The following is a 13,729-nucleotide window of genomic DNA, read 5'->3' on the forward strand; positions in this document are numbered from 1 at the left end:
TTTATATTCATGTTTATGGCATTGTGGTTATTTTGATGTGCCAGGTGTTAAATATCTGCCAATAAAAGATAAGACAAAAGCTCAAAAGTATGTGTGAATTCAAATGCTAGAGCGGGGTTTGGAAATGTGTATGAAATGGATCTGTTGTTGTGGCTTTGCAGCAGTTGAGTTTGAAGGGTTTTATTTGTCGCTGTGGCATGACTGGACTGAAGCTCAGAGCGACAAGTGACGATGCCCTTTCCATTCATCAAATGTCCGATCATCAGCATCTCAAAACTGGAAGTGGCATTCTTAAATTTCTCTGTGGATACGTTCCTTACTAAATTCTGTTTTTTCGTTTTTCTTTTTTTTTTTTTTGATCTCTTCTTTCTGTAGGCACCATGGATCTCCCAGCGCCTGCTCAAGTGGTAGCCCTCCTCCACTGACCCTTATCTTCTCCTCCTTCCTCAACCTCTCTCACCTGCCCCTCTTTCTTCATACCTCACTACCCTTACTACCCCCCACGTCTTTGACCCTGGTTTACCACTCAGCCCTTCCTACATCATGGCAGGGGAGAAAGGGCCCAATAAGAGGAGTGTGATGGACATCAAGCGCCTGGCGAGCCTCATCCAGAGAGGGACAGGCCGCTTGCTGGTGATCGACAGCAGGACGTTTTCTGAGTACAATGCATCACACGTGCAAGGTGCCGTCAATGTCTGCTGCTCAAAGTTGGTGAAGAGGCGACTGCAGCAGGACAAAGTGTCTGTCACCGAGCTGCTTCAGCCCAATGGGAAAGTGAAGGTGAGTTAAAGCTCAATTAAGGTACCTGACAGCTGATGCTTTTTGGGTGGTAGAGTGTGATTAGAGAGCCTTTCACTTAAGTGCCAAGCTGTCATTATGCCAAGCGTCTACCTTGCTGATAAGGGCAAGACACTTGATTCCCACCAGCTTAATAATCTGCTCTTAAAACCTCTTAAAATGGTAATTTGTACATTTTTACACGTCTCACAAATAAATTAAGTTAGCTTTTTCCTGTGTTTCCAGTCTTTATACTTAGCCAAGTTTAGGCTGCTGGTAGATTTACAATTATGCACAGCGTGCCGTTTCTATTCTTACTGAACTCAATCAAAATACAGTTTTGGGTATTTCCAAAAATGTCTCATTTTTTTCAAACATGTAGTGCTTTGTATACTTCATAAATTCCCTCAATTCATAGACTGAAAAACCTAATTTAAAAAAACGGATTAACTTCAGAAATGCTTTTGTGCCAAGCAAACTTTGGGGATTTACAAGATTTTCGTCCATTTCCCACTGGAAATATGTTTTTGTTGCTTTGGGTCTTTTCCTCTGCTGAGATTTAGGGCATAGTAGTACATCAACACTGCTTGTATCATGTATTCATTATGCAGTAGGTGCCGCGAGTTGGTATGCAAAGACTTTCCTTGGGCCCGTGGTCTCAGAATCAGGTTCCCTTTCTAGCAAGTTGTCACTCTGTTGAAGTGCCCTCGTGCAAGATACTGATGTTAAACCAGTTTTATGAGATCATTACCAACAGCCTGACCCATGTTTCACTGTAGTTCTGAACTGGCATCCTCTGTGTTAGCCAAGCCTGCAGCGCATCAGTGGATGCTATATTTGGCGGGTAGGCACACATACTGTAGGTTTGTTGCTTATCAGTGGCCCTGAAATCGGATCCTTCTGGTTTCCATGACTTCTCCTCTGAATATGACAGCCTTTTTTCCATGGCCTGTCCACCCGTGGCATGCTGACTCCTGTATTTTTAGTCTCTGTGTGAAACTGAAGGAACTCTGAGAGGGGAAACCGAAGCAGGGAGAGGGGGTTGACATTTGTAAATGGTAAATCGACTGGTTCTTATATAGCACTTTTCTACTCTGCACGAGTACTTAAAGCGCCTTCTACAGCATATTTCTTTCAGCCATTCACACACACACTCATGCAAACACTTTCTGCATCTGAGTGCTTTCTATCTAACATTCACACATGCAAACACATCGCAAGCAACTTGGGGGTTCAGTATCTTTCGCAAGGATACTTTGGCATGCAGACTGGAGCAGCCAGGGATCAAACCACCAACCTTCTGATTAGTAGGTGACCTGCTCTGCATCCTGAGCCACAGCCATTTGTGTGTTATGTGTGTGGAACGTTATATTTGACTGAATACAGACAGCAGCAAAGCTGTAGAGGACATGGCAGATGATATTCTGCTTCCAGGCTTTAAATGTTATTTATAGATATTTAACTTTTAGCCATGTTACACCCAGTGCAATAAAGCAATGATTCACAGCAGCCCATGACACTTACCAGGTGAGTGAAATTTTTTTCTTAGGTGTGACTCAGAATGGCAGTTCATACAGTGTTTTTTTGTTGTTCTACTTCCTGATTGCCGGGAGCAGGTCTGGTTGTCTGACCTGTCATTCGTCTTGCTCTTATAAGGGTGATTTATGACCAGCTTTCATTGTGTGTCTGTCCTAGAGCTGACAAACTGGCTGATGTGTGTTTCCATCTGGTACCTGTCTAGTACCTCTGTAACAACTGAAAATCACACACTTCCCAAAAAATAACAAATACTTAGACTTTAATGTGTTTATTAATTTATTGCTTTGCCTCTCCTGCTTGATTACACGTTTAACATTTTTAGATGACAGACACTGTCTGCATGGTAAAATTAACTTTTGCTCTGTTAATAGCACCTGGGACATTGGCCAAGAGTCCCTATATACCTGCTGTTTCACACTAACCCTCTGATATAATGCTTTAATACAAGAGATTTAAGCAGTCAAATCCACATGCCTTTCCTTTCACCCAAAATGAAATATTACTAGCTGAATAAGGATGATGTATTAAACTGTTCAGATCAGTATTTGGTCTGAAGGTCACATAGAAAATTCTGTATCTGAAAACTTGACTTATTTTAACCAAAGGATCCAGTTTTGTTCAGATGATGTTATTATTTTAGCTCTGATCATGCACACCCAAAAATAAAATCTTTTGCAGACTACAGATGTAGACAACAAAGAGAAAATGATAAGAAAAAGCAGACGGATTTAAATAAGCTGCCACTGGAAAAAAGTTTGATAGAGATTTTGGATCACTGTCAAGAGTTTCAGCTTCATTACTTGCCCTGAGAGCAGCGAGCTTGAGTGTGTTTCTGTGCTCTGTCTTTGGGTTCATCTCTGTGTGGGGCTCTGTGCTTGGCAGATCTCACACTGTGGCACCCCATGGAGCCATGCTTCCTCCTGATTTCGCTCACTTTCATTCTCGTGACAGCTCTCTCTGTCTGTTTTGCAACCATAGCCTGCAGCTTCTTGCAACCAACTCATTTCTTATTAGTTTATTCCAGCTTTCCTCTCACTGTCTAGTGTTGCCCCATGTCTGCTTTATTATTATCCATTCCCCACCCGCAGTAAAGAGGATAAGGCTTGCGATTAATGCAAGGCTGGATAAAGCTGGAACTAGCCGGGTTAGAGAGGAGGGCCTGACGGACCCAGACTCTTTTGTTATTGGCTAAGCATGACATCATCCCTTTTGTGTGGCCACTGGCAGGCCGCGGGCTGGGCACGTGCAGATTGGCTGTGTGGTGTTAAAGCCAGCTTCCAACTAACCCCCCATACACGCATACACACCATCATCTTTACCCCCCACATGGCTCTGAGCATCTCCAGGAGCTGTCTCAGCCAGCCAAAACGCCAAAGGACACCATTGTGGCTCTTTGTATGGGACGTGAATACAGGAGGCAGGAGAGCAGCATTGACAGTATTCATGGATGGGCTGCTGCCTCCGCCTCCTCCCCGGCTGCCTCTCGCCTCACATCCCATTGAGAACTAATAGCCTGCGTCCCCCAAGGCGCTGCACTCACCCTCTTTCATCGAAGCTCCCAATGCTTCAGTTAACTGAGCTGAATGAACATAACAGACCAGAACAGCAGCAAACAAAATGGTGTCCTCTTTCTTCTGCCTTACACGTTACATCCCTTCATAACTCCTTTTATTAATGCTCTCTATTAATGTAGGTGTAGAGAACTGGACAGTGTAGGTTAGATGATGGACGACCTCTGCTGGGAGAGCACAGGCTTAGTCGGAAATGGGGCTTCCTCGTGCCTTCTCTGACAGGCTAGAGGGCAGGCGGCTGGTTTCTTGGCTTAAGCCTGGCTAATCCCTGCTGCTGTGACGGGGACAGCCGGCCAGGCAGGCCTGACAGATGGACCAGAGGTTTTCACTACCAGCAACCAGCCTGGGGAAGCAACCTTCCTCTTGTATATAGACATGGACCCCACATTTTTGTTAAATGGATCTCAGATTAGTATGGAAATAGCAGCCTGCTTATAGACACGTTACACTTATGAGCTGTCAAATTTGTTAATGTGGCAGAACCTAAATATTTATAACTACACACAAGTTTCCAGATAAAAATTCAGCTGATTTTTGCATTTCTTATTAGTAAATTGATTACACTGATTGATTGAGGGTTGAAACATTAAGTCAGTGCATCAATTTGTAGATCAACAGAAAAAAAATGTTCAGAAAGGCAAATAACAAGTGAAATCCCGAACCTTCAGCTTCATGTTTCTAAATGCTGCTGCTTTCATTTTGGGATTTCTACACTGTTAGTCAATATGAAGACATGAGCACTCGCAGGAATATTGGTTAGCTGCAGCCATACCAATGTCATGCCTTTATGACAACATTTGTAACGCTCATCCTATTTACACCTGAATTATACTCTAGTATGTCTTCATCTGTTGTGATACTGACATTTTAGACATGATAATGAACAGCAGGTTGATTATTCTTGTTTGGTACAATGGGCATGCAGCAATAAAGCAAGAAAGGCAATGGGTCTGTAATCTTGTCTGTGATCTTAATTGGTGAGACCGGCTGAGTGCCCTGCCGAACAGAGAGACAACACGTGACCAACTAATGGATTTATGCGATGAAGATCTCCATCAATTCCACTGATGACACACCATATGTTGTGTTTATCCTCCATGAGAAGGTTTCGGGGGTGGCTTTAATGATGCATGATAGAAAATCCCATATGGAAAGAAAATTAAAAATATATCCAAATAGCTCCAGCTGTAAAAATGAATGTTTTCTGTATGTCTTTTATATGATTTTCTCATTAAAGTTGCCACTTTCTCATTCTTCTCTTGCTACATGTTTACTTTAATTCACACTTAATTCCTATATCAATATAGCATGACAAAAATGTGGCTACTTTCATGAGTAAACCATGGTGTAAGATGTATAAAACTTAGGGACATCTAAAAAAAAAATTTTTATTCACTTTATGGCAAAATGAGTTTGTCATCTAGTGTCTGACACAGGGCAAAGGCAAAGACAGTATTTCAGCATAAAGAACAACACACATTTCATTTGTCACTTCCCATGACGGTAGCCGCAGAACTGAGGACTTAGCTCAGTGTTTTTCAACCAGTGTGCCGCGGCACACTAGTGTGCCGTGGGAGATCGTCAGGTGTGCCGTGGGAAATTATCCAGTTTCACGTAATATGCCACGAGTGTCTGTGCTGTAGTAGTGACTGGAGCATAATCATGTAATATTCTTCTATATCACTAGACTAGATAGCAGCAGGTAGCGAATTGCATTGTACATAGAGACAAGAGAATTAAGCCGCTTTTCCATACGGAACGACTCTCCGCAGGTCGACTCGACTCTCCGCGATTTGACGGCATCTCCATTAGAACCAGGTACACTTTGCCGGTCCTTTTTCCGTACTCACTCACCCGAGGTTCTAAGCGATCCGAGGCGATACAATGTGACGCGGAGGACAGCCTGCCACTGATTGGCCTGGGAGTGTCATCACTAGCGGAGGCATGAGAGCGACTCCTTCACCACAATCATTTTTAAAACCCCACAGCAAGAAACTGGAGGCACGCAAAGCATCGGTTGAATGCTCAGACCGACAGTTCTCAGCGGTAGTTTTGAAACATGAGAGCCATCTGAAACGCACACACAGCATACATATTATAACTATACTGCCGGGCGATCGCCGCTACTAGCCGAACAGCTGGTTAGCACAGAGCCTGAGGCGGCTGATCAAAGGAACTTTGAATTACCGTAATAACGTTTGTCCTATCGGAAAAATTCAAACAGTTTCTGAAAGCTGAGAAACTGCACTTCACAACCAATATAGGTTATTACTGTGGTGTTATTACGCAAATTGTTGCCGTAAGTCCGCGAACGGCGGCTCTTTTGAAGTACACTGAGCCAAAGACATGTTCGGTGGTACAGGGTTATAGTTAACAATGATAACCTTCATCCATGAAAACACTGTACGGGGACTTATACATGATGATGATATTAAATGATGACATTAGCTGTGAGCTTGCCTCTATCTCATGTATTGTTGTGTTGTGTTATTCCTGGTAATAGAATGCTTTTGGACAGAGTTAGAGTTTGCAAAACACTGAAGTTTTCTACTATAAGACCACATTGTTGTGGCATTTGTTATGTTCAAGCTGTGTTTTTGAAGTGGACGTGTTAAGTGCACTTTTTATTTGAAAGAAGATATATATTATATGACAAAGTTCTTTTTTGTGTTTATTTGATTCCTATTCAAGACACTTTGATAAGAATGACTATAATGTTAATATAGGCTACAGAGTATAATTTTTTAACATTTTTGGCTGGTGGTGTGCCTCGTGATTTTTTCAATGAAAAAAATGTACCTTGGCTCAAAAAAGGTTGAAAAACACTGACTTAGCTGATGAGTTTCTGTGCTGGTTATTTCCCAGATGACCCAGATGGGAAAAATGGGAAATTTCTGTGTGTTTCATTCACATTTATCTGTTTACCGAGTTTAAACAAAAATGCTATAGCCACCCGTGGTGTTTCTACAGAGATGGATAGGTCATGTGTTTGCTTTGATGAGGTCATGCAATGAATCATTGTTTGCTTTTAAGATCCCACTGTTTAACATAGACACACATGTCATGTTCTGTATATAGTTTCAGATGTAATCCCAAAGTAAAACTAACAATTACGTAAAATATAGTGTGTATTTCGTATAGACAAGAGTTTAATCTGTGTGTACTGTGTTTGAGAGACAAAGAAACTTTATACTTTTCTGTAAAAGTATAAGCTTTTACTTGCATGTGAATGTGTATCCTGAGCTGTGTGTGTTAAAGGTCCCCTGATATTCACCAGCATGAAGGTGTGACCACACCAGATCAGGTGACCACATCTCTGAAATGATGAGGGATGACCTCACACTGCACATGCACAGAGCCATCAGGGACTTTCACCACCATGCCACATGCCCACATCCCTGTCAAAACCACACTCTTTCATTCAGGTGTAAAATTGTACTTTCAAGGATGTTCCACATTAATTCACCATCCTAAAACTTAATCTAATTCTCAGCCTAGATCTATTTTTTTTAAAATATCTATAAACCCAGGTTGAACAGTAAATGCTTCATATCCCTCCTTCCATTTCATATGAACACAGTTGGTCCTCACGCACACATCAGACCTACTGAAGCATACATGGAAGTGGCAGCTGTCAGTTTCAGTCAATGACATCATCTGTCCCCAGGGTGGTGGCCTAACAGTAGCAAGAGGTGTAGTTTGCACCTGTGTGCCAGGGTCTTAAACTGACATGTTGAATACTTAAAGAGAACACTAGATTACATGTAATGTACTGCACTTAATGTTGAAAATTTTGACCAGCTGGTGCCACACTGGCATAAGAAGAATGTTAGAAATGTATCTACAAATCAATCAGAATAATAGGTGTTTGGGTGGTGTGTACTTAATTTTCTTCAGCTGTTGAATCAGTATAAGATGACAAGGTCTGACTCCTGCTCACAGTGCTGTCTTTTTTAAGAGAGATTTCGTAATGCACCATGTAGTGCCATTTCCTGTATCTCTTAAGCTTCTCGTTAATGAAGAATTGACTGTTAACTGAAGAGGCTTCCTATTGCAGTCCTCTTGTTTTGTGTGGGACATCCCAGAGTGGACACAGCAAGGGGACCCAGACTATGCTTCAAGAATGTGGGTCCATTTTTAGATTGTTTGTGTCACACACCAGTACACACACACACACACATACACCAGCCTGCTCAGCACTGACTTTGTCACTGGTCAGCAGCATGACAGACAGAGGTCAGAAGGAAATGATGTTTCACTTTCTTACACAAACTGTTACCGTAAAGCAGGGCCGTGTTATCCCAAGTCTGTTGCTAAGCTACCCGTTGTGTGTGTGTGTGTGTGTGTGTGTGTGTGTGTGTGTGTGTGTGTGTGTGTGTGTGTGTGTGTGTGTGTGTGTGTGTGTGTGTGTGTGTGTAAGCTGTCCCTACAGAGGAGCATTGACACCAAGTCCATGCCTTGACTCTCAGCCTTGTCTCAGACCTTGTTTTTCTCCCACTCCTTACATATTTTATAACAGGGTCAGTACAGGCTTCTAACTCTGTCTTGCCCATCACCTTCATTTTTTTTCTCTTTCAGGGTCAAATATTATCCATTTTCTAAGTTTTTTATATCCAACACAAATGCACAAATTTGTTTAATAGTATTTTATGTTCTCTGTATCTTGCTTCTCTTGCTTCGATGCTAGTCTCCAGCTGTTTTAGAGAGAGCCGGGTGCAGCAGGATTGTAGCATTTGGTCTGCTAGTGCTACCTTCTGTCCCTCCATGCCTCTCTTGCTATATATCTAATCCTCCCTCAAGTTTCCATCTGAGCCCCTTCTTGGCATTCCTTTCCTTGGCTTCCTTTTCTGTTCTTTCATCCCTTGTTTTCCCTCTCTGCCAGTGGTATTCCTTGTTTACCTGCAGTGTGCATGCGTCAGAGAGCCTGGGCCAGTACTGTAATAGCAGTGATGCTGTAGCACTGCAGAGGGACGAGGGATCTGTACTACTGCTGCAGTCTGACAGCAAGACCCAGCCCTGGGTCGTTGACCTCCAACACTGCAGCAACCTACATGTATATCACATGGCAGATGGGTAGTTTTGTCCTCTAGAGTTATGTTCCTCTATCTATTATCCCATTTATACTTTCTAATACATATAGAAGACATTTATTTTAATTTTAGAGTGGTTAAAGTGAGATCTAATTTATCGTTGTAGTTTAAACACAGAAATCTTCCATGTTTACTATGATTTTTGTGAAAATAGAGAAGAAAAAGACATTTTGTCATTTAACTACATCATTTACAGCAAATTTAGATATTATTTCATTTTGTTGTAATACAAACTCAATACTACATTATAACCCAGCCTGTATAGAATAAAAAAATTGCAATGTCAATGGGTGTTTGAGAAAAGTACTTCATTATGATGGCTTCTTTATAATGTGCAAACATGGTAGTTTCACAGACATCAACATATTTCCTTGATGTGATTCAGTTCATGTTTTCACAGAAGAAAGAAAACCTTGTATGCTGTGCAGCTGATCAACAAGACCACAGTGTGCGTTGAGCTGTGTGTTTATATTTGTGTTATGCACGTTTGTACAGTTAAAGGCCTGTAATCCTCCGGCACTGAGATCAGACTCCCAAATTAGATCTGATCCCATTAGGATTATTAGCCAAAATTACCCAGGGTTAGTTAAGATGGAGGATGCAGGGAATTTAAAACTGAGACAAAGAAATCCTGAGATGAATGCAGGATAAATAACAAATTGTGAACAGTGGGCATTTAATGGCTGAAAGAGGAAATCGGAGAAATTGTGCATTTTAATTTTCTGTTAAATCCATGCTGCTGAACCTCAGGCCCTCTCTCTCTCTTTTTTAATCTGGTTTATATTTTGTATGCGTGTATATTTGGCCAGATGGCCTCACAGCTGTATTTCAGACAAACCATGATCTTATTATTTTTATTAGTAAACAGATGTTTGTGGGAACCACTTTAGGTGTTTATAGATGAGAAATAAATGTCACAATGATTAGAAAGCATAGTGTTTGAAAGTTTCCAGTACTCATATTACAGATCAGAGGATTATGAAATTGTTCCCAGATTAATGCTTAAAGGTAATAGTCTGCTTATGTGCAGTCCCTAAAAGATGCTGATCATGATAACTTTGCTTAAGAATCCTATTTATGATGCAGAAATCTCAGAGTGATGCCACCTACCTTGTGATTTTCCTGTATATATTTTGGAAAACAAGACGATCATGTTCATAAAAGTCATTCTAGTACGTATCCTTTCCTAAAAGCATCATTTTCAGTGTCTTTCAGTGATGTCATAATATAGTTATGGCTACTTCTTTCAAACTGGATGAACTATATAGAGTATCACATCATGTCTTTGGTTCAGATATTGATATTTTGTGTCACATTGTGCATAAAGCTGATTTAAATTTCACTACCTGACCACACACACCAAGTGCAGGCTTTGCTGTAAATAACTACTTTTGTATGGTTTTCTGTCATGAGTCATATGAAGGCTCAAAACGTACAGATTTTCATGCTTTTAGGGCAGTATTGATATTGGATGCGAGGAGCCTTAGCTAAGTTAGGATTTACTAAACCAGAGTAAGTTGTTAGTAGACTTCACAGACTGACCTTGTCCTGTCTAAATCACCTGCCTGGCACTCTTCCAAGCCACTCTGCTACAGCTGCTCTGTAAGCAGAAACATTATCAAACACGCTCCAGGTGCACTGTGGAGCTGTGTATACCATGAGTTATCATCGCCATTGTGCCTTCAGCTGCATAAAGAGCAAAGAGGTGATGAGGAACTGGAAGCTAGTGGGTAATCAGCACTTTGCACATGAGGATGATGTACTTTTGTTGTTTATTGAGGTAAACAAAGAATTCAGTGAGCTGTCTTGTTTCATTCTCGCCACACTCCGTCTTCTGTTTTCCCTTCTACAACTCCTTTTTTTCCCCTTCATCCTCCCTTTCTTCTGGATTTGCATTATATATCTTGTGCCTCTATATTGTGCGTTGACCCAATGTGTAATAATAACCCCCCACCCCACCCCACTTCTCCCTTTAGCTGGCCTTCCTTCCCACTCCCTCTCACGTCTCCTGTCCAGTGGCGGTTCAGTCAGGCTGTGATTCATAGCTGCAGTAGGCGCTGCCTGATAGTCATGTGACCAAAGCCTGCCTGACAACATGGGGAACGAACACAGTCTGGCTAGTTTGTGTGCAGCCTCATGCACATGCTCCCTCATGCAAACACACGCACACATACACACGAAGAAATACTTTGTCGCACCAGCGCATGCTCATATCCTCTCATCTTTCTCCCAATCTGACATAAACAGCATCACTACAGAGCAGTGGATGTCCACGCCCTGCACTATGCCGCCAGCTTTCATGATTTTACCCTTTATAACAGCAACCATCCTTCTCACTAGTATCTCTACAAAAAAAACAAACAAACATTACAGCTGAATGGTGCAATACTATACCTTAATGCAATATTTATAATCCTGTGCATTATCTTTCTAACTATAATCGCGTGTACTGCTTACTGTTTACTGTTGCAGTCACTGGCACCAGTAAAAGTTTATTGTCACAACACCCAGTGATGTGGTTTTTGAATTCTTTTTTCATTTTCTTGGTGCTTCTTCCTGGAGCATATGAGTGCAGCAGAGAGGTCAGGTGTTTGAGGAAACAGGTTTGGTCCCTGCTGCAGTTCATTTTTCATCACTGCGTCATCAGAATGTCCTCTTTCAATGCCTGGGTTTACTCAGCCAAAAGAAAATATTTCTCAAACCCCACCCAGCAGTTTGAATACATGTCATACATTCAAATGCTGCATATATGTAAGTCCCAAATTGCCCAATATGCCAATTAGATGGTTTGAATTCCAGTCTTATCCCGCTCTGTCTTCCTTGTTGGCAGTGGATCAAAATATTTAGCGTTGAATAATGAATTCTCCTCTCTTCCTTGTTGTTTATCCTATGCACAGGTCGAGCTGGGCAGGAAGCAGGAAGTGGTGGTTTATGACCAGAGTTCCAAAGAAGCGGGACATCTTTCCAGAGATGGTTTTGTGCACATTCTCATGGGGAAGTTGGAGGGCACCTTCCACAAAGTCTCCCTGCTCACCGGTACACTGAGTGTCTATATGTGTGTCCATACGTGTGGGTGCTGAATGTTAAGAACATGATGATGATAATGATGATGATGGTGTGAAGAAAAGAGACAGAATGGACTCAAAGCCTTGATATTTTTTTTTTCTTTGTAGGTACACTATTGTTTATTGCACATTGAACCTGCACATTGTTGTCATTGCACAGTTTGATCAGCAGATGTCACTCATGAGAACAACAAATGTTGCTCTCAGTCAGTTGTTTCCCATTTCTTAACACTATAGTAGTATTCTGACTTCGTGGTGTAAGGTTTGCAGGTATGTGTGAGGACAGGAGGGAGTGGGGAAGTACAAAATTGAGCTCCCTACATACAAAGCCTCTCTGATGCTCAAACTTCCCTGGAGTCTTCCTCATACCGAGCATCTCTACAGTAATGTTGAAGCTCAACTTTCAGTTCTCTGGCCTTATTTATCACAGTTATTACCCTGTCATAGTGTCCACTAAGCACACTGAGACTTATAATTGAGCCCCAGCGAGGCTGTTAATAGCCTTGTTGAGTTAATAACATCTTGACTGTGGTGGCTGCAGCTTTTTAAGAGATATTACACACACACACATCCACCCGCTGAGGCTTATGAATCCGTCCCAAATGTGTCAGTGCAGAATGGAGAGTGTAATCTGCCTCGGTCAGGATTGGAAATGAGGCAGCAGAGGCATGCTGCTCTGGCAAATCTCGGCTCTTCTCTCTGCATCCCCATTCTTCTCCTGTTCTCTCCACTGGGAGATTAGTGCTTTTTTCATGAGTCATTCATGGATGCTGAAGATTGCCTCAATGCACAGCCTCTACAATTTGTCACAGAAGTGTACTGAGCACATGCTTTGGGCAGACACACCCGTACATACTCTATCCATAGGCATGATTGTGTTTGGTGTCTCACACACATACACACACACAGACACACATGCACACTGACTGCCTAAAAGCCAGGATTTTGTTAATGCAGAAGGACCCCCTGTCAGCAGTTCCCACTTCTTTATCAGTCTCGCTGTGTTTCTTCAGGAGAAAAAAAAAAAAAGAGGAATCACACCTCTTCCATTTTTGTCCCTGCTTTTCTGCTGTTTCCAGGACAACAGTGGCAGAGAATATTCCCCTGAAGGACTCAGCCAATGGCGTCAGGTTTTGTTTGGGTGGTTGTAGTATTGGGGTCAGTGGAGCTAGCAGCCGCGTTGTATACGTAATGTTTTTCTGTATATGCAGTGCATGCATGCAGGTGGGCGGTGTTGCGTGCATGTGCCTGCATGCATTATAACGTCATGTGAATGATTGCCGAGGGATCTGCTTATGTGGAAAAGAAAGAAAGTGAGAAGGTGTGAGGGATAAGAACAGGACATGCTTGTCAGAATTTTGAAGAGTTGCTGTTAAGTTGCTTTTATTAATGTGATGATGCTTAAGAAATATTTGGGGAAGACTGTTTACATCAGGCGTTTTTGTTCTTTGTGCAGTCTTTACGGTTCGCAGCAGAGCCTGGTGTCTAACAGGATGCCTGTCTTTTCTGTTTGGGTTAAAAAGAATTTGTGAATTCAGCCTCGCAGCCTGTAATGGTACAATGTGCGATTTGTTAACAAACTAAGTACAGAGAAAGTTCAGAGGTCAGGGGTTATGATGTGCCATGCTGGATCTCAGGCTCTTCGCACAGTAGCCAAAGCAAGCATGCAAGGAAACTGTTTCTTGAA

The 13,729-nt window shown here is 42.0% G+C and overlaps 1 protein-coding gene across 2 annotated transcripts in view; it reads left to right on the forward strand.

Moving 5' to 3' along the window:
- Positions 1-13,729, forward strand: part of dusp8a (dual specificity phosphatase 8a) — a 44,106-nt gene that overhangs the window by 6,418 nt on the left and 23,959 nt on the right. For both annotated transcript variants that reach the window (XM_030730515.1, XM_030730516.1), the window contains exons 2-3: positions 376-780; positions 11,875-12,013. In XM_030730515.1, the coding sequence (XP_030586375.1) occupies positions 544-780; positions 11,875-12,013 (376 nt within the window). In that variant the 5' untranslated portion in view covers positions 376-543. The remainder of the gene's footprint in view (positions 1-375; positions 781-11,874; positions 12,014-13,729) is intronic.

This window comes from Archocentrus centrarchus, chromosome 6 (assembly GCF_007364275.1).
Source record: "Archocentrus centrarchus isolate MPI-CPG fArcCen1 chromosome 6, fArcCen1, whole genome shotgun sequence".
Classification (NCBI taxonomy): Eukaryota; Metazoa; Chordata; class Actinopteri; order Cichliformes; family Cichlidae; genus Archocentrus; species Archocentrus centrarchus.